General features: G+C 41.7%; 2 protein-coding genes across 3 annotated transcripts in view; one reads left to right on the top strand and one right to left on the bottom strand.

The window, feature by feature from the left end:
* The window catches only part of LCP1 (lymphocyte cytosolic protein 1), a 50634-nt gene extending 46449 nt beyond the window's left edge, over positions 1–4185 (bottom strand). Inside the window, exon 1 of one of the 2 annotated variants that reach the window (XM_039382933.1) lies at positions 4123–4185. The gene's annotated coding sequence lies outside the window, so the exon portion shown is untranslated. Of the gene's footprint in view, positions 1–3788; positions 3890–4122 lie in introns of those variants that run through there. The other variant, XM_039382932.1, reaches the window with a different exon arrangement.
* Positions 4186–7254: 3069 nt separating this feature from the next.
* On the top strand, positions 7255–17722 carry LRRC63 (leucine rich repeat containing 63). Its single transcript, XM_027720300.1, is given in 8 exon segments — positions 7255–7286; positions 7288–7340; positions 12316–12618; positions 15207–15228; positions 15670–15751; positions 16510–16747; positions 17248–17306; positions 17528–17722. Coding segments are annotated over 8 exon segments (984 nt in total).
* Positions 17723–24746: the final 7024 nt, after the last annotated feature.

Genomic DNA, 24746 nt, shown 5'->3' with positions numbered 1-24746 from the left:
GGTCTACTAGCACTAAAATATCACAACAGGAAAGGAAGAGTAAATTTGAAGGTCCAGTAATGAAAACTAACAAAATTACACAAATTTTAAGCTAGGGGAATATGTTAAGTATTTATTCAGAGTAAAATCCTAGGAAAAAGAAGTATAAGGATGATCACAATATAAACAGATGAAATATGACTAGAGTAGATTAAAAACAAATCAGGCTTATTCAAAATGCAGATTAAGTGGGCTGCTTTCTTCCCATGAGAAATAAAAGGACTAGTGGTCTTCCTTTGAGAAGGAAATGAGTGCACTGAAAATACTAAGGTTCAAGTCACTAGGTAAAGGAGAAAGGAAATGAGGAAGCCTACAGACTACAGACATTTACATGGGGAACATTCCCCTCCCTTACACTGAACATCCAACTCGGACTTTTAAGCCTGCAGGCAGTGGGACCAACTTCAGGGCTCTTGAGAGATGTCTGGGTCAGGGGCTCTGCTCACAGGCAGCTCAGGGAGAGTCCGAAAAAAGCAAAATACTGAGAGAAAAGAAGTAGATGTTTTCTTCGCAGAGTCCATGATCAATTTAGAAATCTATCCCTCAAGTCCGACTTATAATACTACTACCAATTTGTGAATCTGCCAGTTGTGTGCTCCCTATGCTGACAATACTGAAGGTCAGTAGGAGGACTAGCAGCATTTCTTCTTCATGAAATTCACTCTATTTGGTAAGCCACACTGTTACAGGTGGTACTTATTCCATCCATTACTCAAAACTGAAACATGGATTCTCTAATAACAAGGAAGAGACTATAATTTCTGATTAATTATTGTATTTTCCTGAGAAAAACCTGCAGATTATCTATAAGATATATAAATACATACATAAATAAATAAGTCTGGTAATTTAGTAGTAGTACAGGTTACATACGTGCATGCAAAGAGCAAAAGACATTTGGCTCTGATTTTCTCCCTTTGATCTCCCAGCATGTGCTCCCACAAAACCCTGTCCATGTTTCCTCACTGCTCCTTTCTCTGATTTTGAATGGATGATCAGAGGGCATGAGCTTTCTGAGGGCTTATTCTTTAGCAAAGGCTACCTGAAGTGTGAGTTGCACATGGGAAAATTCAGGAATTGCAGGTCTGTCATAGAGATGATGATGGGATGTGAGGGAGAAAGCATTAGCGGTGTGGAAGCAGTGTATGATGTGGTAGTGTGGTAAAGGAAGTCTCATCTGAGTTTCATCTTATTTTCTAACTCAGGAATAACATGTATAGCATACTCCATTGTTGGACTGCCACTATTACTGACCTTCTCATTCACAATTAGTACATCTTAACCATTGTTAAAGGAATAGAAGTGATAATTTTGGAAGCAGCTAATGGAAGCATCACCCCACCAGTAACCCAAAACAGGTCTCTGATGGAGATCAGCGGCAGACACTGCTGGGGGCCTGGGCCACAGACTCTCCCATGTGTCTTGTCACACCATCCAGCTGCTCTCATGGCCCTTGCCATCACAGTGGGAAGGGTCTGGAAGAGAAAATGGAAAATGGCTCCTTTCCCACCAGGTAAAACTCACACAAGCTCTTTGAGTGAGTTTTAAGCACAGCTCTTGTAATTGTCTTTTATGCTGAAACAAAAAAAGACAGGCCTTGATCTTGCAAACACAAAGGCCACCTTATTCCTCTCATCTGAAAAAAAGAAAAAAAACAATCCCACTGCAGCTTGCAAAAGTTTTGCCAGAAATACCTATAAGAGGAAAATTTCATCCTCCTTGTAAAATACAGAATGGAAAACTTCCTCAGGAGGGGAAGCCTGAGTCACATTCTTGTATTCGATGAGTAGAATTTTCAGTCTGGGATCCACATTCTCCCTTAGCTCTGGTCCATACAGACACTCAGACACAGCTGCAGAGCCAGGAGTCAGCACTGCAGGAAAGCCTTCCCCTTCTGTCCCTGACAGTGGGAACCAGGCAGGACTTGGCTGAGCCCGAGCCCAAACCCAAACCTGATCAAGCCCAAGCCCAGACCTGGCCAAGCCCAAGATCAAGGACCATTATCTGCTGTACCTGGGCTGACCCAATGTCCCACCTATCAAATGCTTGGCTTCCTGCATGTTGGTGAAACTAATAACCCTGCTCGAGTCACTGCTCTGGTGAAGGAAAATTTAAAATTAGGCAAGGGTTTGTCGGATTATCCCTACTGCCAGTCATAACATTCTACATATATCTCCAAGGGAATTCTGCAACCCAGTATTTCGCTGCCAATGGCAGGAACACATACAAAACATTTCAGCAGGGAGATTCTGGTATCCTGTGGGTATCCTCCTAGCCTTCCTCAGGGTGTCATCTTCACTGCATACGCCAAGGGACTCGGAAGTGTGTCTGGGCTCCCAGGTTTGGACGTTCACCTTGGCTGTACCCTAACTCCAAACACAAAGGTAAGCACGAACACCCCCATTCCACCTCCCACAGAAAGGCATGCTAGGACGGGCAGTAAGGTGTCCTGCCAGCCCTGAGCACCACACACTGAGGGGCTGCACCATGGTGCAGACACAACCATTACAAAGATGGTGACACCAGTGGTCCTGCCTAAAAGAACTCACAGCCTAACAGGGGAGAGCTACAGTTCCACATGGCAAACACGTAACATGTATTTGTTTGCTGTGACATTTTGCTTTGAATCTCGCACTGCTAAGCATAAAAGTCAATGATAAAATAAATCACTCGGACACAGTATTGATTCTTGAATGATGATTACATAAAAAAAAAAAGTAAATGCTTTTGTGTGTTATGTAAATAATTCCCCTCCGGCATCTATTATGCATGTTGTGACCATATCTTTAATTTCATTTACGCAGCTTTTTTTGAGAAAAGACATCCAAATTTTTGCCTCAGCCTATTCCACTCACTTTACACAGTGAAGTACATGCAAAGGAAGAGGAGAAGCAGAGAAAATTGATTGCTGCCAGCCTGGTAGGGAAACGTTAACCTTGCAGGCAGGAGACAAACAGCAGAGTCATCTGCAACATGCAAACCAGCTTCTTCATTTCCATAGTGAGGCAAAGGAAATGTCCTTCAGAAATTTGCGAACTATTACAGTTATAAAGAAGTTGTCTTTAGTGGGATCCTGTGTACAAAAACTAATTTAAAATAAATACTAAGATTAAATGTATCAGCTAAGCAGTTTCTGACAGAGAAAACTATTCTGGGTGGTTTGTGTTCATGTAACACAGATGCAGACTACTCATCAGTCCCTAAATGCAACCTGAAGAGAACATTTTTGGCTACCAGAGATGCTAAAACTGCCTCCACTTCAGTATCCCGCCCTCTCCAATCCCTCTCCTATCCTATATTTCTAAGTCATGCTCAAAAGACTTTGTATCCAGACAAGATTTCTATCACACTTGATCAAATGGGGCTTGTTCGAATCAGGACTGCGGTGTCGGGCCTATTTCTCAAAGTAATTATATTTCCGAGGTTAATTTGAAGAGGTTTGGCGCAGCTCGACCCAGTTTGCACAAAGAAGCACCAGCTTTACAACTACTACCCCATCCAGTATAGCCAGCGGCACTGCTGCGGCAGGGCAGAGCTTGAAAGCAGGAGCAGGGAGCACCGCGTCCACCCCTCCGATCCTGTCCGCTTCCCGAGAACGGCTCCGCACCCGCACCCGCGTTCTCAGTCACGCACCGCACCCCGCGCCCCGTGCCATCCCCGCCTGGATCGCCGCCGGCACTCCTGCACCGCTCCCCGCAGCGGAAAGAGTCACCGCCGGGATTCCCGCACTGCTCCCCCCGGTCCCGCACCTCGAAAGGTCACTGCTGGCACTCTGGCACGGCTCCCCTCGGTCCCGCAGGGAGAAGGCTCGCTGCCGGGATTCCCGCATCGCTCCCCCTTGTCCCGCAGCGGAGACAGTCACCGCTTGCCTGGTGTCCGCTCTCCCCGGGCCCTCCCTGGCGGGCGGCGGGGGATCCATTTAATTGTGACTTTAATCTTTTTTTTCCGTAAGCACAGAGTGGAAAATAATAATAACAACAATAACAATAACAACAATAACAGTAATAATGATGATGATGATGATGATAAATCCACCATCATCATTTCCTCCACCTATCAATGACAATTACAGAGAATAGTTACCAGCGAGGAGCGGCGCAGCAACAGGCGATGCCGGCAGCGGGAGGTGGGCGCGCTCCCGCTGCCGCAGCCCCTCCGCCCGCTCCCACCGGCGCCGCCGCCTGTGCCCCGTCCGTCCCCCGTGTGGGCACGCCCCAGGACACGCCCCTCCACCGGGAGTCTTGTGGTACGCTGGACAGTCACTGTATTGCTCAATGAAATACATATTTTAAGGGTACCTCTGTAACGAGTTCTGCTCCAAGCCGAAACACAGAACAGATGCTTCTTCCCCAGCAGTGTTAACGTGGTTTTGATACTGTGCAGCAGAAAGTTCCTGATATTTGGCCATGGTTAGAGTAGAATACAACTTTATCCAGGTTCCTTTGGATTCACATCTGAAGTCTCTCTTTACCACTGTCCCTCTTCATGATATGTTTGTTGTGAATCGGTTCCCACTCCCCCACCTTCAGACCGTGACTTTGGTCTTCTTGCACAGCAAGGAGAATTGGCAGGGTTCATCACAGACACATCCTTCCTTTGCTCCTGTATCCTTCACCAGGTTGAATTTCCTCACTACTAGTTTCCTTCTTCCCTTCTGCAGCACTGATAAGTCTTGCTGGCTCAACTGTCTGGAGCCTTGAACTAGATTACACCTACGGTAGTGACTACAGCCATATTTTTGTGGCCACAGCCTTTATACTTCTGTGTTCTGCTTTCATTTTTATTTTTTTCTAGAAACTCACCAAATATAATGGTCAATTTTATCTCATGAGAAAATTTTATTCCCTCTCCCTTTGACTTGCTTTTATCCTCCTTTCTGTCTCCTGTAGCTTGTACAACTCTACTTTTCTTCACTTCCAGAAGCACTAGTGTTTCTTGTCTGTGTGGCATTTGCTCCACTCCCCCCACTGAGACTCCCGCTTTTCTTTTTATCAGTCTTGCTCATCTCCATAACTTCAGGTCTCCTCTTATGCTTTCACCACCTTCCCTATCTGTGAGTCAATCGAACATGCTGTGTATACTCACTATGAGGAATTCTTTCACTCCACTTCCACCCTAGGCCTTCGTTTTTTTCCAATCTGTTCTTCTGCCAGGAATTTTGCAGGCACTGCTCCTCAAGGCACTGATAATTTCTTCTTAACCAAGTCTGTGAACATTTCTCTACATCTTTGATCTGTCAGCCAGTTTCAATAGAGGTTACCTATAAATGAGAGAAAACAAGAAGACTTACCTTTAAATATGTGCCCTAATCAGGTGTGTACTCTATGTCTTGTTTTTTATCGATGTTGGTAGGAGGCCCAGAGGTTGCCCAGAAGGGGTGTGGTGTCTCCACCTTCGGGTACAGCTCTGAGCGATCTGCTCAGACCTCATAGTCAAGCCTACTGTGACCAGGAGGTTGGACTAGACACATCCTGGGGTATCTTCCAAGCATGCAATGATCCATGAGGCAGGTGCCAGAACCTTTATCTTGAAGAGTAAAAGACTGGAATGCTAAGATGCAGTGTATCATCAGGGAAGTACAAACATGGTTTATAGAGCATTTTGTTCCTGTTCTTCAAACTCAGCTTCTTCGGCTTTTTAAGAAGCCGTGCATTGGAGGAGGGAGGAGAGTTATTGTTGCTGTTATTGTGTTGTTTCATGTTTGGTTGGTTTTTTTTTAATATGATATATATATTATATACAAAATATATAATATATTTTGTATATATTTTATATATATTATATATAATATACATATTATATATATAATATATATTATATATTCTTCCTCCTATACCTCCAGTTTATTGCCAGGTTACTGTCCCCAGCCTCTGGTTAACATTGTGTCGTGGTATCTTGTTGCAATATTTGCCCATTTATTCAAGCTCAGCATGGTTATAGTTGAACTCCAGGCTTCCTTTTCAATCTTCTCCTGTTTCTCCAGTTCTCCAACCACTTGTTTAATTGCCGTTCAAGTCCACTAGGTAAGTTTCAAATCTGAATTCATTTCTGCTTATAGGCTTCAGGACTGTCTTAGTTTTTTTCATCACAGTTTTATATAATGCTACCCATTTAAATTAATCTTTTCGACATGAAAAATTGCACCAAAGTCCCAACTTTATCTACTTTCAAATTAAATTACTGAAAAAAATTTTTCCTGAAGATGTCCTTACTTCTAGTTGTGTGTGACAGTTTTCTTAACTTTGTAAATCTTTCTGTGAGCCATTAGCTTCCTGATGGCACTTTCAGTTTCTCTTCAGTCACTTTCATCAGTGCTTTCCCTTTTCTGTTGTCTTTCTGATGTCCAGTTCTTTAGGACTGAGTCTTTATACTGTGTGATGTCTTATATATATATTTAGCCCTACAAGGAAAAAAATATATGACCAACAATCTCTGCAATTTAGGATGTAGACAATCTTGAAAACTACTGTGAATCAGAGTTTTGTTAAAATTGGCTACTATTCAGAGGATTTCTGAAACCAAATCAGGGAGTCTTTGATTAAAATCAGTGCCATTGTATGCATTCATAAACTAATAGAAAACCAGAAAGAAGCTTAAATTTGCTACTTGCAGACTCGGCTTTTTACAAGGGTTAACAGTTGCTCTTATTAAATCTGTTTATCCAGCAAAAAACTGTTTCTCAGAAGCTTTCAGAGCTTTCGTGGTTGACATGAGGCATTTCTGTATTTTACTGTTCCTTCTTTGGCTCAGAGATTAAATACCCTAATTGCCTCACCTTTTGTGACAGAGGTCATAGAATTATAAAATCCTAGAATCATAGAATATCCTGAGTTGGGAGGGACCCACAAGGATCATCAAAATCCAACTCATGGTGCTGCACAGGACCATCCCAAGTGCTGAAAAACATTCTTTAATGAAAGCATTTGAAGTCAATAGAATAGGTCTTTTTTGTGTTTGTGTGTGTGTCACTGATTTTTTTCCTGAAACAGCAATGATAAAATAGGAAAACTGTTGAATGAGTCAGTAAGAGAACCAATGCCCTTTTTGGCCACTTCTTATGTTTTGTGACTTTAATAATCTGATTTATTTAAGCAGACATTTATAGCTCAGCACCTTAAACTAGAGATGATTATTTCTTTTGTTTTGCACTGTAAGATTTTTTCTGATTTTTGAAATATCTTCAGTCATCCATCAGGAACAAAGGGTAAGCAGGAAATGGTTGAGCAGCCAAAACCATTTCACAGACCTTCCTCCTAAGCTGCTGTCTAAACTGTTTATGCCAAGGGAGAATGTTGAGAAAGGTAAACTGCACAAAGACAGTTCCTGAAGTGCATGGGTAAAAATTCCATGTGTTCTCTAAAATTAACATAGAAGAACATAGATTGGCAGTTAGGTTACTAGTGCAAAGCAGTGTGAATGAGACTGCAGTATGACCCACATGACCTGCATCTTTTGGGGATGCTCTTCTTTTAAATAGGGAAAGAGTCTTTCGGGCAGGTCCTGGAAGCTGAGTATTCCACCTATCAGATTTGAATACTACCCACTGGATAACAGAGGCATTCCCCCTAGCTCATCAAAAAATATGAGAGATAACATGGAAAACTGCTGGCATCAAGAAAAATTAAATTAGATCACGTGGAGTCAGACCACAGGGGAAGTGAGATACAACCTGGATTCAGAAAAAATGAAAAAAATTATGTTTTGGCGGATGGTCCTGCTCTTCTCAGAATATACATCCCTGTGAAAAGACAAATTTTGGCTTATATTATTTTACACTCATCAGGGGTTTCTAATTAAAACAAAGGACTTGCCATGCAGTATGCTTCAGAAATAACCAGGACATCTGTGTGCCTATATATGTGAATGAAAAGATCTTTCCAGTTTATATAAAGTAGCTATTGATTAAATATTTAAGGACTAACCTTTAAAAATAAATGTGCAAAACAATAACATGATCTGTAATCAAAACATTTTTAACCTAAGTAATACAAAAGCAAGATGGAAACTAGGCACCACTCCTTAAAACAGATCTGTAGGAAAGGACTCTGGCATATGTACAGGTTCACTGACTTCTGTCAACATCATCAAGCCCCAGAGTCTGCTGCAGAAGAATAGCATACAGAAAACTTACAATGTTTTTTCTCAGATCAGCACAGTAGAACAAAGTTGTAGCATGAAAAAAAATGCTACCCCTTTGAACTGAGATAAAGAGACCAAATCAAGTTTTGTTTTTTAATCCATTTAACTTCTGTAATTCTATAGAAGTATTTAAATAGCTAAAACTCCTCAATATTCAAATAGTCAATAAAACAGGCAAAGAGAAAGAAAATAAATTAAAATAATTTTTATTATGTTTGAGAGAAATGGTAATTTGAATTTTCATTTTGTTAGAATACTGTCATACTATATTTCTTATCATCACTATGTAATATTAAATTAGAAAGAATAACAATAATATATTAAAAGTAATACCTTTATAACAGTATGAAAAATAGTAAAGAAAATTCAGTTAGAGAAGTAAGGTTGAAAAGTCAGATAATACAATTATTGTTCCTTTGATACTATTAAGCCCGTCTGAATATTAGTTTAAAAGGCTGGTAAAATCTGCTTCTGTACAATACAGTTCCAGTCTGGTGCTGCCCAAACAGATGTAAATATTTCTGGCTCACTACCAGAGCTGTGTTTCAATGATTTAAACAGTTTTAAAAATTATAGATAAACCTTGTATCCTGAAATAAAGTTCTGTTGTGATGGCTCTTGTTGCAGTAGTACTTATTAGTGATGAATACTATTTATAGATTGCGTATTTGTACAGTAAACATGACAAAAATCTAAGAGCTCACTTTAAAGTTTGTTTAAGGATCATTTTCTCCAAATGTAACTATCAGACCTGGAAGATATTTATACAGCAGCATGCCCATTGATCAGTAAGCAACACTTCATCAACGGTAATTCCATCATTTTGGTGGATGGAATTGTTTTGTGCTTCGTGCAGTGTGAGACTGAAACCTAAGAGCAGAAGCCCTGGCCTAGAAAAAAAAAATAATGTCATGTGGTCAAAGTGTCTTTTCCTCACAGGGGAGTGTAGAAAGTGAGTATGTTACAAAATGAAGTTGATTGAAAAGGCAGCAGAAATGTCATGGGGGTGGACTGTGCCCAGCTGAAGGTTGAAAGCTGTCAGTCACTGTGGTGGGTCAAGAAAATCAAGGAGGTAAGCCAATAGCTCCAGCTTTCTTTGAGAACTGAGTTGTAGCAGAGAGCTATAAAGAGTGACTTCTCCCTCAGAAGGACCCTGGAAACGAATCTCCCTAGCACAAGGTACAGAGCACAAACCTTGTGGAATTAAACAGGCTGAATGAAGGATAATTCACTAAGTATTTCTTTGTTGATAAAAATTTTCAGAACTAACTGACTGCTGGCTGCAGTACTGTTCTGGGGACCAGCTAAGGAATCAATGGTCCTCCAGAATGAGGCCTTTGGAGGTAGCCCTGATAGAAGTATCCAAAATCCAATTTTAATGTGAGGTGTATGAACTGAACCTTTGATACATTTAGTTTCCATGGCACAGTTTTGGTAGGAAGGGTGTCTTCTGTGAGAAGCTGCCAGAAGCCTCCCCTATGTCCAACAGAGGCAATGCCAGCTGGCTCCAGGATGGACCTGCCAATGGCCAGTGCTGAGCCCATCAGCAACAGTGGTAGCACCTGTGGGATAGGAGATTTAAGAAGGGAAAAAATGTTATTGCACAGAAGCAATCTTATCCAGAGATGAAATGACTGAGAATACCTGAGAGAAACAGCCCTGCAGACACCAAGGTCAGTGAAGAAGGAGGAGGAGGAGGTGATCCAGGTGCTGGAACACAGATTCCCCTACAGCCTGTGGTGAAGACCATGGTGAGACAGCTGTGCTCCTGCAGCCTATGAGAAGTTCTTATGTCAGAGGTGTGTGTGGAGAACTCCCATGGGAGAGACCCATGCTGGAGCAGGGGAAGAGTGCAAAGAGACCCAAGGAGGAAGGAGCATCAGAGACGATGTGACAACTGACCACAATCCCCATTCCCCATTCTCCTGCGCCACTGAGGGGGACGACATAGAGAAATCAGGAGTCAAGTTAAGCCCAGAAAGGCAGGTGTGAGGGGAAGATGTTTTAAGATTTTGTTTTATTTCTCATTACTCTACTCTGATTCAATTGGTAATAAATTCGTGTAATTTCCCCAGGTCGAATCTGTTTTCCCCATGATGCTAACTGGTGAATGATCTCTCCCTGTCCTTGTCTCAACCCACAAGACTGTCATTATATTTTGCCTCCCTGTCTAGCCCAGGGGAATGGCAGAGCAGTTTTGGTGGGCACCTGGCATACAGCCAGGGTCAACTCACCACAGTGGTGTAGGACACTAGGGCTCAGTGCCAACTGTTGCATTAAGGATATAAAAAATCTAGCAGAAAATAAAGCCCCTTGAACTCCAGCTGGTCCTCAAAGATCAGAGGGGCTCGGTGTGGCTGGGCTTAATTTCTGATTACGGCAAATTTGGCACTACCAGCCTGGTCAAATTCAATAAGAACTTGTATGATCCAGATTCAAAAACAGTTCAGTTTATTGAAGCAACAGGAAAGCAGGTTCAGAATTGTTGGTGGTAAATTCACTGAGTGTTAATATTTGTCGCTACTGAAGGCATAGTAACAGAGGTCTATTAGCGACCTATATATACTAAATACATGTATAATATATCTGCTCCAACACAGTTGAAGGTGCAAAGCTCACCTCAGCATCCCTTCAGGGAGGAGAAGCACTGTCCATTGACCCATCCAGAGCAGGCAAAGGTTCTTCTCCTTCTCTTTTCTCCTTTTTTTTTTTTTTTTTAGTCACATAACTCCCCTTGTCTCATAATATAATTTTGGCCTTTCTTGATAAGGTAGAACAAACACTTTCTATAAGTGGGATTTTGGTGACTGTGGTCATACATGTAAGGCATGTTAATTTTTCATTTGCATTCTTAGAGGGATGTAAGTTTATACGCAAATTTGGCTTAATGAGGGTCTTGGTTAATTTTGCTCAGAATTTACAGTCAACACAAGAGGTAGAATAAACACTTTGATCATCCTCCACATGCTGACATGACAGTAAAGGCTGTCTGAGCTTCACCAGAGAATCTGTGCATGCATCCTTGTCTCCTTAACAGACCAGATCTGAAACAAGGCTTGTTACACGCAGTGAAGGAAGAGTGAGGCCAATGGACGGTACAGTGGTGTGAGTGCTCTTTGTGTCTCACTGCAACAACATCAGTCTGGGAGGCCTCTGCTTTACTCCAGATATTGTCCCATTGTTAGCCCTTGCATGACCCAGGTTCAAGGTAAGCTAGGGGCCCAGGTCATGTTTGTCACAATCAGCTTCATCAATTCTTTATAGATTTAAGGCACGTCTGACAGTTTGACCCATTACCCACCCCATGACCACAGTCACAAAAGCAACACCTATAGAAGGCATCAGAAATTCTGTGAAGCTGCCTGTGACTGAAATTCTGCGAAGTGCCTGATCCTACAGTCACTGTTGAGACAATTTTTATAAGCTGATTTCTTTGTTCCTTTCACAGTCCGACCACAACTGACTTCACTTTCGTCATTGTACTTTAAACACGCCCCTTCCATGGTGCTTTTTTCATACGGAATCTGCCCAAGTTGCCTTTCCCATTCAGTAGGATTAGCATGAGGTTTAAGTGATACAGGGAACACTATAGAGCACACAGGGCAACAATCACTGAAAGAGCCTCACCTACTTCTCAGGTGAAAGATCACATTGCATTGGCACATGGCTCCTTGCAAATGGATTGAAGATCCCTAAAGAGGGACTTGTCAGTGATACAAATGGCTGTATTTCACACATAGTAGAACAAACACTGCTCATTCATTCTTCATTAAACTCACAAGGTGCCTCTGAAAACTTGCCCTTTCTGTCCTGCTCTTCTACTATCCAGTTCTTCTACTGCATACTTCACATAATTCAAAACAGTGTGTAGTGAACTGCATTTGTGTTGAAAAAAAAAAAAAAAGAACGTATTTTGCAATTGGCAGCACTGAGATGCTTAGTCTTAATTGTTGGTGCATTTTCTCTGAACAAGAAAAATCCATATAGGGCATGGAGAATTTGTAACACAATCTTTTCCTCAAAAATGATGCCAGAGCATGCCTCATTATAAATGTCTTTTTTCCTCTTGTTTTCAGCAGGAGGGATTTTTGGACAGTATCTAACTAGGGCAATAAAGGGCACAAATTATGAAAATAGTAGAAGAGTCTGGCAGTGTTCAAGGGCAAGTCAAGCAGACAGATGCTTCCTGCAGCAATGAGCACATATCCCACAGTCCCTTGAAAATCCAGCCTAAAGATACACACCAGTCTGTTTGTCAGATTTGCCACAGTCAAACACAAATCCAGCTCAAAGAACTATTTCTTCAGACTCAGTTGCAGCCTGGCAATACACAAAATGTCCACGTTTGTTCTTGCCTTGTACGTTTCCAACACAGATATGCTTATCTCCTTAATCAGGATAGTAACCATGGACAAACACTGTTCCAGACCAAAGCTACAGGTTTGCCTGACCTAAGGAGAGGTTTGATTCTCTCTGAAGCCAGTTTCCTGACAGTGAAAATGGAGCAGAATGATGATAGATAGTTCCCAGGTCTAGTTATAAGAATAACAACCCTGCATATTGGTCTTCACCAGGCATAAATGCAAGTATTCCTGTCTAGCCAGGCAGCAAAATGCCAAACCAGCTTTGTGTGGTGCTGACATAACTTGGGTTGAATTCCACTTTCACAATAGGTGTAGTGCTGAGCAAGTGCCATGAAAATTATCCAGAATGCATCAGGAAGAAGATGAGACACAGTAAAGGTACAAAGGAAACAGCAAAAAAGGTGAGACAAAAGAAAGGAGAAATAAACAATGGAGAACTTAAGGCAAGGGTACTACAGAAAAAAGCATGTAAATCAGTTATCCTACAGTTACAATAATATTAAGTTTTAAGTAATTAATATTTAGTTTTAAATAATTCTAAGCACTTCTATTTCATGCAGTGACAGCCTAAGAACTACAAGATCATTTTTCAAGGTTACAGTTCCAAAAGACCCTTTGAATGAAAGCTGCTATTGACTCTTAAACACAACATGAGTAATGCATATTTAAAGGATATACCTGAAGGCTAAAAGCAATTTTCTGCTACAAGAAGTGACACAACATTTCCACTTGGGACCTAGAGATCAGTTTTTCCCCAAACTGTCTTGTTCATACTACATCTCTTGACTGTTTCACAGCTACCATCACCTGCATGTCTGCATTGGATTTTCATTTTTGCAGGCAATGGTTTTCATCTTTCGAATCACATGTTGTAGATTTTAGTATACACAAAGAAAGATTTTCATTCGGATTTTTAATTTTCATGAAATATAGACAGTGCTGTCTGACTATAGTCGTCTGTTACTACCTGGTACTTCAGCACTGAAGCATTGCTTTTCCTGCAAAACGGATGCCAGGAATCTAAGAAAATTCTAAACTCCAATGAAGTATATAAATTCTCTTTCATTATATTAATCTTGATTATTTGCATTCATCTACCTACTTATTATAACTTAAATTTTATTGGAACACTTAGATTTAGATTTGATATTACTAGAGGTATTAATAAGTAATGTATGTTATATTGGTATACTTTATTGTATATCTGTCATGAAAAGGATTGTCTGGTTTACACAGAACTAGATGCCAGATTATATACACTAACATGCATTTGAAATGATATGTGACAATAGTTAAATATTATCTCAGCATCTATGTAGTTTGAGACAGTGTATGTAATAATAATAATAATAATAATAATTTTAATATACATAAGCAGTGCTCTCCTATCAGAGTTTGTATAAAATTTCCTAGGTTAGAAATGAAAGAAAGAATTTAATAAAAGAGCAACAAACTGAAAAATAATTTGTCTGCCTGGGCTCTGGAGATGTTTTGGACTGCATGTTTGGATGGTTTGGATCCTCTCTAGGGGATGACTATAGTCCCGAATTTGACTAGGCTTCTATATTCAATATGCCTTCAGAAGGTTACAAAGGAAAGTCTAACACAGTTGGAACAACATGGGAGAGTGGGATAAAAAGAAAATGCAAGCCAAAAATAACAGAGTTTAGAGACAACCACAGAACTGGGCCACTTATTTCATCACACAATTAGGAAAGCCTGAACCAAGGCACTGACAAGAGAGACATGACCTTGCTCTCTCAATGACTGCAGGTGTAGAGCTCATGTGTCAGTGTCTGTGCTCTATTTCATGTTGGTTCCCTCATCATCTACATTGCAAAAGTATTCATTCATCTCCAGTTTTTCTTGGTGGGAGCAAACAGCTTCCTCTAAAAAAAACCTCTACTGTAGTGCTGTGGGTGGTTCATGCAGATGCCCAGCCTACAAAGTAGAACAAACAAGACTGCACATGATTTGTCCCCTTTTTCCATATTAATCGAATGATTTAGGGCTTGTCATCCTCTACCCTCTTGTATGTTATTGTACACACTATAGGCTTCAAAAAGTGTCCTCACTTTATTTTAGACTCTCTAATCCAAAAAAAATTCCTACCTTGCAGAATAATACTTATTCATGAAAGCAGAGAGAACACTGGTGGGTGAGCAGAGTGGGTACTGGTGAATTAGAGACTGAACATGACCCAGCAATATATGCTGGCAGCCCAGAAAGCCAGCTGTATCCTGGACTGCATCAAAGGCATCATGGAAAGCAGGTTGAGGGAGGTGATTCTGCCCCTCAAAGTCCACTCTCCTAAGACCCCAAGTGGAGTACTGAGTCCAGCTTTGGTCACACCCAAAATAAGAAGGACATAGGCCTGGAGCAGGTCCAGAGGAGGCTACGAAGATGATCAGAGAAATGGAACATCTCTCCTATAAGGAACAGCTGAGAGAGTTGGGATTGTTCATTCTGGAGAAGAGAAGGCTCCAGGGAGACCTTATAGTTTATAGCCTTCCAGCACATCAAGGGTCTTACAGGAAAGATGGGAACAAACTTTTTAGCAGGGTCTGTTGCAATAGCACAAGGGGTAATGGTTTCAAACTAAAAGAGGGCAGATTTAGATTAGATATAGGGAAGAAATTTCTTACGATGGTTTCCCCTGATCAGGCCCAGGACTGTGTCTGCCTGGGTAAGGCTATCCTTGGATGACTTAGAGTTGTAGATGCAGGCTGGAAGGGAGTTTTGGAGGTCATCTTCTCCAAACCCTGTCTCAGAGTAGCACCGGTTTAGACCTTCAGTTGTCTCCCTCAGGAGCACTGGGCTCTTGACCTAAGGAGATAAACCAGTATTTTTCAAACTTTTAAAAAAATGCGATCCTCCCCCTCCACCTTTCTGACTCATCATCTGTGTGTACCCAACTATATAAGACCATAAAAATTAGAAAAGTGACTTAAATTAAGGTCCTTCTAGCAGTCAAACCCCTTTTTCGAAAATCTTCACTACTCCTTTTGTGACCCGAGCTGCAGAGCTGGACTAGATGATCTCCAGAGGTCCCCTTCAGCCTAAATTATTCTGACTCTACAATTCTCTGTTGTGTTTCTAATTCATCATTCTGTTTTCTTTCTTTTAGGTTGTTTTTATTAGAAAATCTCTAGTGTCTGGATGCTGCCTATAATGACATTAGCTTCATTCCTAATGACATCAAGAACCTCATGTATATAAACAACATAAAATGAAAATAGATTCGTACATCAAAATGTTGTGGACCACACTTGGATATTAATTGTGTCACTGAATACATTGGGAAGATTCATTCTCCCTCCCTCCCTCTTCTTAATCCTGTCCTATGTGAAGGTCTCATTTAAACAAAAACAGTAGATGATAATTGCATACCAGAAATAGCTGTGGGTAGTGTAGAGCCAGCCACTTTTTGCAAGCATCTTGTTGATAGCTGTAAGTTGAATATCCCCATGCAAAACATGATCATTCCCTCATTTGAGCCATACATGTCCACATACTCCTGATTTGTATCAAAAGGAAAGAGAAACTGTATTTCTAAACCATGGGTGGTTATTTTCAAACAGTGTGAAGTGCTGGTGAGATAAGAATTAAAATGGGAACCCACCAAATAGAAACTGTAGAAAAGGATTTATCCATACACGAGATAGGGTTGCTCTTTGTTGACCTTAGTGTTGATGTTGTCTCTGCACAGGTCTAATGCATTCAGGTACACACACCCCTGTCCCTCTAGATAACCCAGGTATTTAAATTATCATTAGAAAAGCCTTGTATGTACAGTTGTGTCTAGAATGTAAAGTGTACTGTGAGAAACACATAGCATTTTTTATATACATACCAGCTTGGTTTATTAATTCATCAAACAGGACTTAGGACATTATATAACTGTGGTCAAGTTGACTGTGGATGTAGTGTGAAGAGCCTGTAAATGCCTAGTGGTCCCTAAAACTACTGAAAACTGAAATGTCTGAACACTGAAGAGAACCAGCTCTCTGCTTTGCCATCTGGGATTTTGAATCTTCCACTAAAATCCTCTATATATAATACTATAATGTATGGAAAATAACTTCATACATCCCTTGTTCTGAAAGAAAAGATTCAGAATTAGCTTCAGAAGCTCACTTGTCTGGGTGCCCTTTGCTTCTCCAGAAATAATCTGAAGGAAAGATATCTACAGAACACAGAAGACAGTAAAAAATTGGGATGAGTAATACAGTAGTACGTCCCGTTTCCTTGCTCCCTCCCCTAAGGCATATCGTGAGCAAGAAATATTCATAGATGGCCCCTAATCAGTAACTGTGCAAGTATTTGGAGAGTGAAAGTTCATAATTGGTCAACTCTTTCACATGAAATTAATGTTGATCAAAGCCTGCTATTATATTATATGGGGTACATCATGGTTTCCAGCCAGCTATGCTCAGTTCAGATTCTGAGTGTAGCTGAATGAATGTGAAACTACTTTTAAGAGAGATTCATTAGGCATGCAAATATTTTCTTGTATCTATGGTTCCTAGGACTTTACACTGCCACCTGTCCTCCAGCTTCATATTGTGGTTGTGCATCAAACCAGTCTGTTTGGAAGGGCGATTGACCTGAAGCTCCTGTCTGAGACAAAAATTATATCAGCTCCATTTCTGGGAATTGCAGAATCATTTTCTTCCCTCTGTCTTCACCTCATTCCACTGTACAGTTCATCTTTCTATTTTTGATGTATCTGTCTGCTTCTTTCCCATGGGAGCCACGCAGACTGTACATTAAGACCAGAGTAATTACTTCTTTGCAATGGTGTGGGCCTCTGCTAAAGTGGAGCTGAAGAAGTTTAAGCACCTTCTCTGGTGATGAACCACAGTAATTTTGAGGCCAGCTAATTTCTTTAATCTGCATTTATGAGTGAGGAGGTTGAGTTGCTGCAGCTGTGGATATAATCTTAGAAGGATGATGCGAAGTTTTTGTCCCAGTTTCTTCCCCAGTGTAGTTTTACTGTCTGTGATTGCTGCAGTGGACCTTGGTATGGCAAAGCACTTTGGCTCATCTGACATTACAGGAACATACTTCAATTTGGAAGACTTCCCCTTTGTTTCCATGCTTACCCATCATTATTCCACAGAAACCTCATGTCCAGTTCTTTGTGGAAAGTGATCCGAATTGCAGCAGAGGAACTCTGAACAGGATAAAATAATCAAGATATAGAAGATCTCATGTTATGTTACGTTACTCTGTTGGACAACCTAAGACTCAGCTGGAGTGATGAGATCAGTGCTTTCAGCTCTGAATGGTCTGTTTCATATCAAAGAGTATGTAGTTGTGTCAGAATGAAAGGCAGACTCAGCCCTATGTAAAATCAATGAAGTTATGTGCTGACCCTGTGCTTCCTCCAGTGTTACCCGGAGAGAGATCAAATTCTTTCTCTCTGCTAGCATTATGCCATTTTACATCATAAGACTTGACATTGCTTAAAAAAAAAAAAAAAGAATAACTTTATTCCTAGACTTCAAATTACATATAGGACCTATTTGTCAAAACTGCAACATTTTTGCAAGCTATAGAAGGTCTTGTAAATAAATCTTGGTATTTCTTGTAAATACATTTCTTTTTTGCTGTGGAAAATAAAACGTATTTTTAGTGAGTGGTGGTCCCCAAATCTGAAATGCCTCATGTTTTTTCTAAACACAAAATCCCCAAACAAACGAAACCCCACTGCCTAAGTGACTTGATGACAAAGACAGTCTGCAACAAAACTGGAATCAGAGCTCCAGTTTCTGACTTGTTACCCCTTAACCACAGTACTGCTCAATAAGTGCTTAGTTGATGCTTCGTATTGTTTCCCACATAGTACAATTACTAGTGATACAATTTACAAACACAGCGAAACTCAATTTTAAAAAATAAAAACCGCAACCCCTGATTTTATTTTAATTCATTTAACAAGACAGATAACAGAATTATTAAGTGTGGCAGATTTTCATATTTTTTGGTTAAATTACAAAAATTCAGCATTTTTTCACAGCTACAGTTGAAGGGTTTTTGTTCTCATCTCTGTAACAAACATTGTACTTTTGTCTATTCCAAAGCAAACATTTCCTATATTGAAGGATTTTTATCACAGATCTGTAATAGACTTTGGACCCTGATGCACTGAAACCAGTGCCTAAGATTTCCCTGGCTGTGGAATACCCACAACTACAACCTGGACAGAACAGGAGAAGGGGACTTTCCAGTATGGCCCTGTGGGACTGTCCCAAGCCTGGTGTTTTCACAACCTTCATTTGGAAGTGCCTTGGATTTGTTGTGTGTCTGAAGAGCCACTCCATATTGTTTGACTTGAGGATGGAAAGTCTGCAAACGGCTTTTCACAGATGTTGTATATACAGCACTATAAAGGCAGGTGGGACTCTGAGACAGAGGAGGAAAATGCTGAGGGAGAGATGAAAAACTATTGACACAGGTCTTCTTTGTATCTGAGCACTCCTATGGGCAGATGGACACCTGTGCCCCAGTGATAGAAACACAGCATTTGTCATAAAATAATTGCTGGATAAATTGCATCAGTAGCATCAAGGACAGAGCCCAACACACAGGCCTCCTGCTTCTATGAGCATTGAGCCGCAAAGGCTGGTGCCTTCTGCTCACTTCTTGCTCCAGCTGATGACAGTTATGTAGCTGGAGTAGCCCCCCTCTTTCTCTCCTCACCACTGCTTCTGCTTTCCACAGCATATCACTTTATTCCTATAGACTTGTGAGCTCTCCTGCAACAAAGTTACAAGTAGTGAAACCGCCTCAGACTCAGTCTCAGAAGCAATGCTTTTCACCTCCAGGTAAGTGCTCCAACCTCTGCTCAGTTGGGCAGTTTCCTTTCTCCCTTCCTCCTCATCAATCTCAAGTGAACTCAGTGTTGTCCTTGTGTGGTTTCTACAGAACAGTAACCCATATGTGCGTGCAGCAGCGAGTTTTCAAGTGCCTCAGGGAGCTACAAGGAGAATTTAGGTGCCTATGGACAAAGGCCAAGCCAGGGATGCAGCTATGCTTCACTCTGTTAATACATCTGAAATCATGTTTCTGGGGAGCTGAAGGATGGAAGTAACTTTGTGACTCTTTCTTCATTTGCTATACTAATCATAGTGAAAAACTCAACTACTCATTTCTGCTGGGATTTTAACTGAGGTCAGTTAATCTCTGTACAAGTACCCAGGTACAGGATGCCAGAAATGGGAGTAGACAGCAATGGGGACTGGGAGTGAAACTAGAGACATTTAAATGTAGAAGTAGAAATGGATGTTGCAGAAAGAGAACTGAAAGAAGGAATTCAGAGGTTAAGCAAAACTCATGGACATTACAGTGAAGAGGGAAGATCTGAAGAAGTTTATGCAAATGATAATAAGCATTATTCAAACACAGAAAACAGGGCAATGTGTCACTTGCGTAAAGATTGCCACTGGCTAAGTGTTAAAGCTTCACATACAGAGGAGAAAATTGATCTAGACAGCACAGCAGTTTCACTGCCTACCATGGAGCAGGTAGTCTGAACAACCACTCCATCATTTTGAGAGGAGCAGAAAAGGAAAAGGTCCATGGTTAAGAAGGAAGAGAGATTTTTCTTTTTCTTCAAAGTTGTTTGGGACTGATATATTCCAGAAGATTTGTGCACACTGTAGAGCCCATGGCTGAAATTCAAAAATAATCCACGAACTAGCAAGATGCCCAGCAAAATTAACAGCAACCTTTGGCTTTCCCTCACCTGTTCCTGGCTGCTTATGGTGAGGAAAATGAACTCTGACACTGGAGAGTACAGCAGGTGCTTCTGCAAGGCAGGATGCAGGCATAGATAAACATGGATACATGTGACCTCCTGTGCTCTGGGCTCAAAGCTGGCTGGCAGAGGAGGAGCTGTGAGCTGCAGTTACATTGTCTTCTGTGCAAATTTATACTAGTAGTAGTAGTAGTAGCAGCAGCAGCAGCAGCAGCAGCAGCAGCATCTCAAGTGCAGCGCTCCTTTACTCTCTGGCTTCCAAGTGAGAGCTGGGCTGTGCCAGACACATGGAAGACCATTCCTCCATGTCTTCCAAAGAAAAAATGTTCCCTAATATTGAGCTGCTAGGGACATCTAAGGATAACTTTAAGCAATTTGTTCCATTATTTTAGGAATGGCTGTGAAGCTTCCCAGGACTAATTAATAGGAAGTGTTTTCAGACTGAAAGAGCTACAAATGCATTCAGGATTTCTGGCCCAGATTCCCAGCCTATCTGCCAGGCTCCAGGGGTAGAGGGATGTACTTTGCATTGCTAACCTGGCAGCAGCAGAGAGAGTTGGCATTCAGTATATCTTTCAGAAAACATGAATAATAAAAGGAGTCAAGGGAATATAGGAATAGAAGTGGGCAAGCTTGGAGAAGTGAGAATGAGGTGCCAGAGCTGGATGCAAACACACAGCGCAGTTGTGTTCCGCAGCCACTAAAACTGCTGGGAGTGTGGGCATTGCTTCCTGGGGATGAACCTGTGCTCATCCCAGCTTGGGGTGGCTCTGCAGACGCACCTTTGGAACAGAGAGCAGCCAAACGCAGCAATACAGCATTGTTGAGCTCAGCAATCTGGGTTCTTCCCCCGGTTCCGGGCAGGACTTGCAGTTTATGTGGCTACGGCCACAGCGAGGTGTGTTTGCCCAGAAGATGGTGTCCCAGCCATTCCTGTACCCTCCCTATGCTGCAGCACAGGAACCCACCTGAGCTGCGTACAACCAGCCCCCTCTAGTGGCACTTGTGTCGTGAAGTTCTGATATTTTGTGAAACTGGGCTGGGATTTTTGTTTATTTATACATACAGCATGGTGTGACGAGATGGTGACATAGAATTACAGATTCACAGGGGTTTAAACTGTTTGACTCACCTACAGTCTCTCTTATCCTGCAGAGCAAGGTATATGGAGCAAGTAATCTTCTGAAGTACCTGTGATGGAGTGAAATGAAAATTATGATCAAACTGTTTAAATGTGAACAAAGCTTCTGCTTGGGAATACACAGCTTTTAAGTTCAACACTAATGCTTCTATCATCTCCTCTGTGTAATTCTTCAAACCTCATTTGCTTTCCTCTTCATCCAGACCACTTCCAAACACACCTTTAAATGTAAAGCTAGTGTTAGAGGAGATCCACCCCCTAAAACTACACTTGAGCATTTTACTAGCAGTATTTATTGCAGTGTAACTTAAGGTATCTGACCCACATTCTGGACCATAGGCATCATATTTTACATGTGATGGGCTACATACAGAGCTCATGCTTACACAATTCCTCAGAGGAATGGAAAAGATTAAAATTACAGCCAGTTTGTGCTGGGGACCCAAGTTTGATCTTCCCACTAACTCAGGATTTTGAAATGGTGTACTCTGGAGGCAGAGGATGAAGCTTTGGTGAAGTAAGAAGTTTATTCTTCTCTTGTTTTATCAGAAAACCACTAAATACGTAATTCTGACTTTCACATTGTGTTTAGATAGTGCAGAAATTACTTATTATTGGGTGATCAATACACAGCATTCTTGCTTCTCAAATGTAGCCTGATTTGAGACAAGATGTAATTTAGCCGAAGTTAATATTGGCATTTTTTGATGGTTTTGCATTGGGCCCTGCTCCTACAAACACGTGTGTGTGTGTGTGTGCGCGCGTGTGTGTGTGCGTGTGCATGTGGAAGGAGGTGTGTGTGGACATACCTGTACAGGCAGGCAGGGTTAGAGGAGAAGGAACCTTTTTGCTGAAAGTCCTTTATCAATTCACTTCCCTGGTCAGCTGGAACGTGGCTTAAGGGTGCAGGTAATAAGGATGGTGTAGCAAGACACCCCAAGAGCTCTTCCCTTTGCATGCAGAGGATAAGGTAGCTGTGAGAGACATACACCCATGCACTGATTTTGCACAGCCAGTGGGGAGGTTTTGGGCCACAGATAATAACTGACTGCATGGCCTCTCCCATTGCTGTCAGGAGAAAAGCCAGTGATTGAGGATTGTGTACTGCCTCTCTCGGCCATGTGGCTACACCTGTGGCATTTTGTACCTGTAAAATACAGACTAGGCCAACACACAGGGATGGTTGATGGACCAGCTGGAGCATGAGGTGCGGTTGCCTAGTCCATTCTGGAGTGTTCCCTCCTCCCAGGAAGCAACATTTCCTGCAGCCGGATTCTGAGTTAGGCAAGCACAGGAAAGATGTGTGTGCAGGGGGCGTGAAGTGAAGCTTACAACAGGAAAAACTGCAATCATCTGTCCTGAACAGCACTGGGCTGTTGCCCCATCAGACCTACAAAACTCCCAAGAGACTTGCTCCTGCTGTTCTGAGTATTTGCTTTTCACTCTTATCTGCTCCCTGCTTTGTCTTCTTGCTGAGCTGAGCACACTTGGTTATTCCTGTCATCCACAACAGACCCATCTCCTGTGCCATCTACACTGTCTCCTGGAGTCCAACTGAGCAAGCATCTTGCACCTCTCACAATGAGAGGAAAACTGAGGTTTCTGCTTTATTGATTGAGGCTTTGGGAAAGGGAGGTGAACAGATACAAGTCACTGCTCTCCTCATTCTTCCTGCTTGTGAAATGTGCCAAAATCCCATTGGAGGTCAAGGCACATCTTTCTGATCAACATATGAAACACACCCCTCTTCATTCCTTTCTTGCCCCTCATCTTGGCTTAGGGCAAAGTCCTCGGGCAGTGCACAGGGTAGAATTTCAGTAATGTCTTTCTTTTCAGTGTCCAGTTGCCTGTGACTGATATACCTATTTGCAGGCACAGAGCTGACCTTTAAAAACCAGACAGGCCACTGGGGGTTTCAACAAGCAAATTACAACCCACACATATAACTAGAAGCTCAAGTTTATATATAAATTCCACAATTTCCTGCAGGGCCAATGCATAAACTACCACATGGTGGGTGATACACCATGCCTAAGCATCTTGTTTGAGTGGCACCTTCAGCTCTCAGCCTCAGCGCAACCCCGGAACCTCTTTCTCACCCTGTGACTCACAGGTGTCAAATGCTGTAGCACTGCACATCCTAGTACAAATCCCCCTTCTTGCTTCATTCTGATGAATGCTTAGCAGAGAGGAGGGAGGGGACAACTATTTATTTGCAAAAAGCAGAAAGTGCCTGCGTTAGCTCTTATTTCACCATGATAGAAACAAAAATTATTAAGTTTCAGCAACTTTCCTTTTGTTTCTCCTTCCCCTGACTCGGGCAGAACCCTGGAGAGAAGCCAATTTTCATTAGACACGTTTTTGTAAACATTCTTGGTCAGACAGGATGAGTTAGTGGCAAACAGTAAGTACCAGCTGCCCCCCATCCTTGAATGAGTAGTTCTGGAAATGATCTATGGCACAGCATAGTGACAGAACCAGCACGTAGGTTTTATGCCATCTGCTGTCAAATTTGGATGGTAGGTTTTGTTTGAGAAATTTGCCCTAAGGCACTATTTCAGTATTTCTTTTCCTGGTGAGACCTGGTGCACATAAAAGACTGTCAGCACCTATGGATTTTTTGACATTGCAAACAGCATCCTAAGGACACCCAGACACTATGGCAGATGTGGTCACAGCCCACATGTGTCATTTTTTCATGACACATAGCAAATGGCATTTCTAGAACTAGAGCATGTGTGACTCTCTGGATTATAAAAAACGTGAGGATTTACAATAATTTTTTTTTTCTGGGACAAAAGCATGTGCTTGTGTTTTGTCCTCAAGAGGACACAGGAAACAAAAGTGTGAGCTAGTTCATTCTTACACAATTAGAAAGAGCTTTGGTCCTCTAAGCTTGACTGGAATTCTGAATTCCTTGGACTAGGAAGTTATGTATGTGAACAAAGGTCACTGGGAAATAGTCATAGTTTAGATGTTGAAAGATGTTTCAGGTTTCACTGGCAGTCAGGTCAAGCTGGAAATAAGGATGAGTGGTGAAAAGGTACCTGGTAGGGAGCAGTGGGGATTTCAGTCATGAAGAAAAGTGAAAGGTCTTAGTAATAGTCAAAAGCTAATACACGTGATATGTGCTGGAAAATTAGAGCTCTTTGGGTCGCTCCTCTGGAGGTAGAACAGGGATAGAGAGTAGGAGAGTACTTGGGATGGTGATAAATGCCCAGGTGAGACAGTGGTCGGAGGTAATAATCTTGAGTGCACCAAGGTGCACCTTCTTCGCTGGTAAGGTGAGAAGGAAGGAATG

The sequence above is a fragment of the Pipra filicauda genome, unplaced genomic scaffold, assembly GCF_003945595.2.
Source record: "Pipra filicauda isolate LSUMZ 115617 unplaced genomic scaffold, ASM394559v2 scaffold28_size6257848_pilon, whole genome shotgun sequence".
Taxonomy (NCBI): domain Eukaryota; kingdom Metazoa; phylum Chordata; class Aves; order Passeriformes; family Pipridae; genus Pipra; species Pipra filicauda.
The sequence above is the reverse complement of the archived record's forward strand: the minus strand, read 5'-3'. Positions and strand labels throughout refer to the sequence as shown.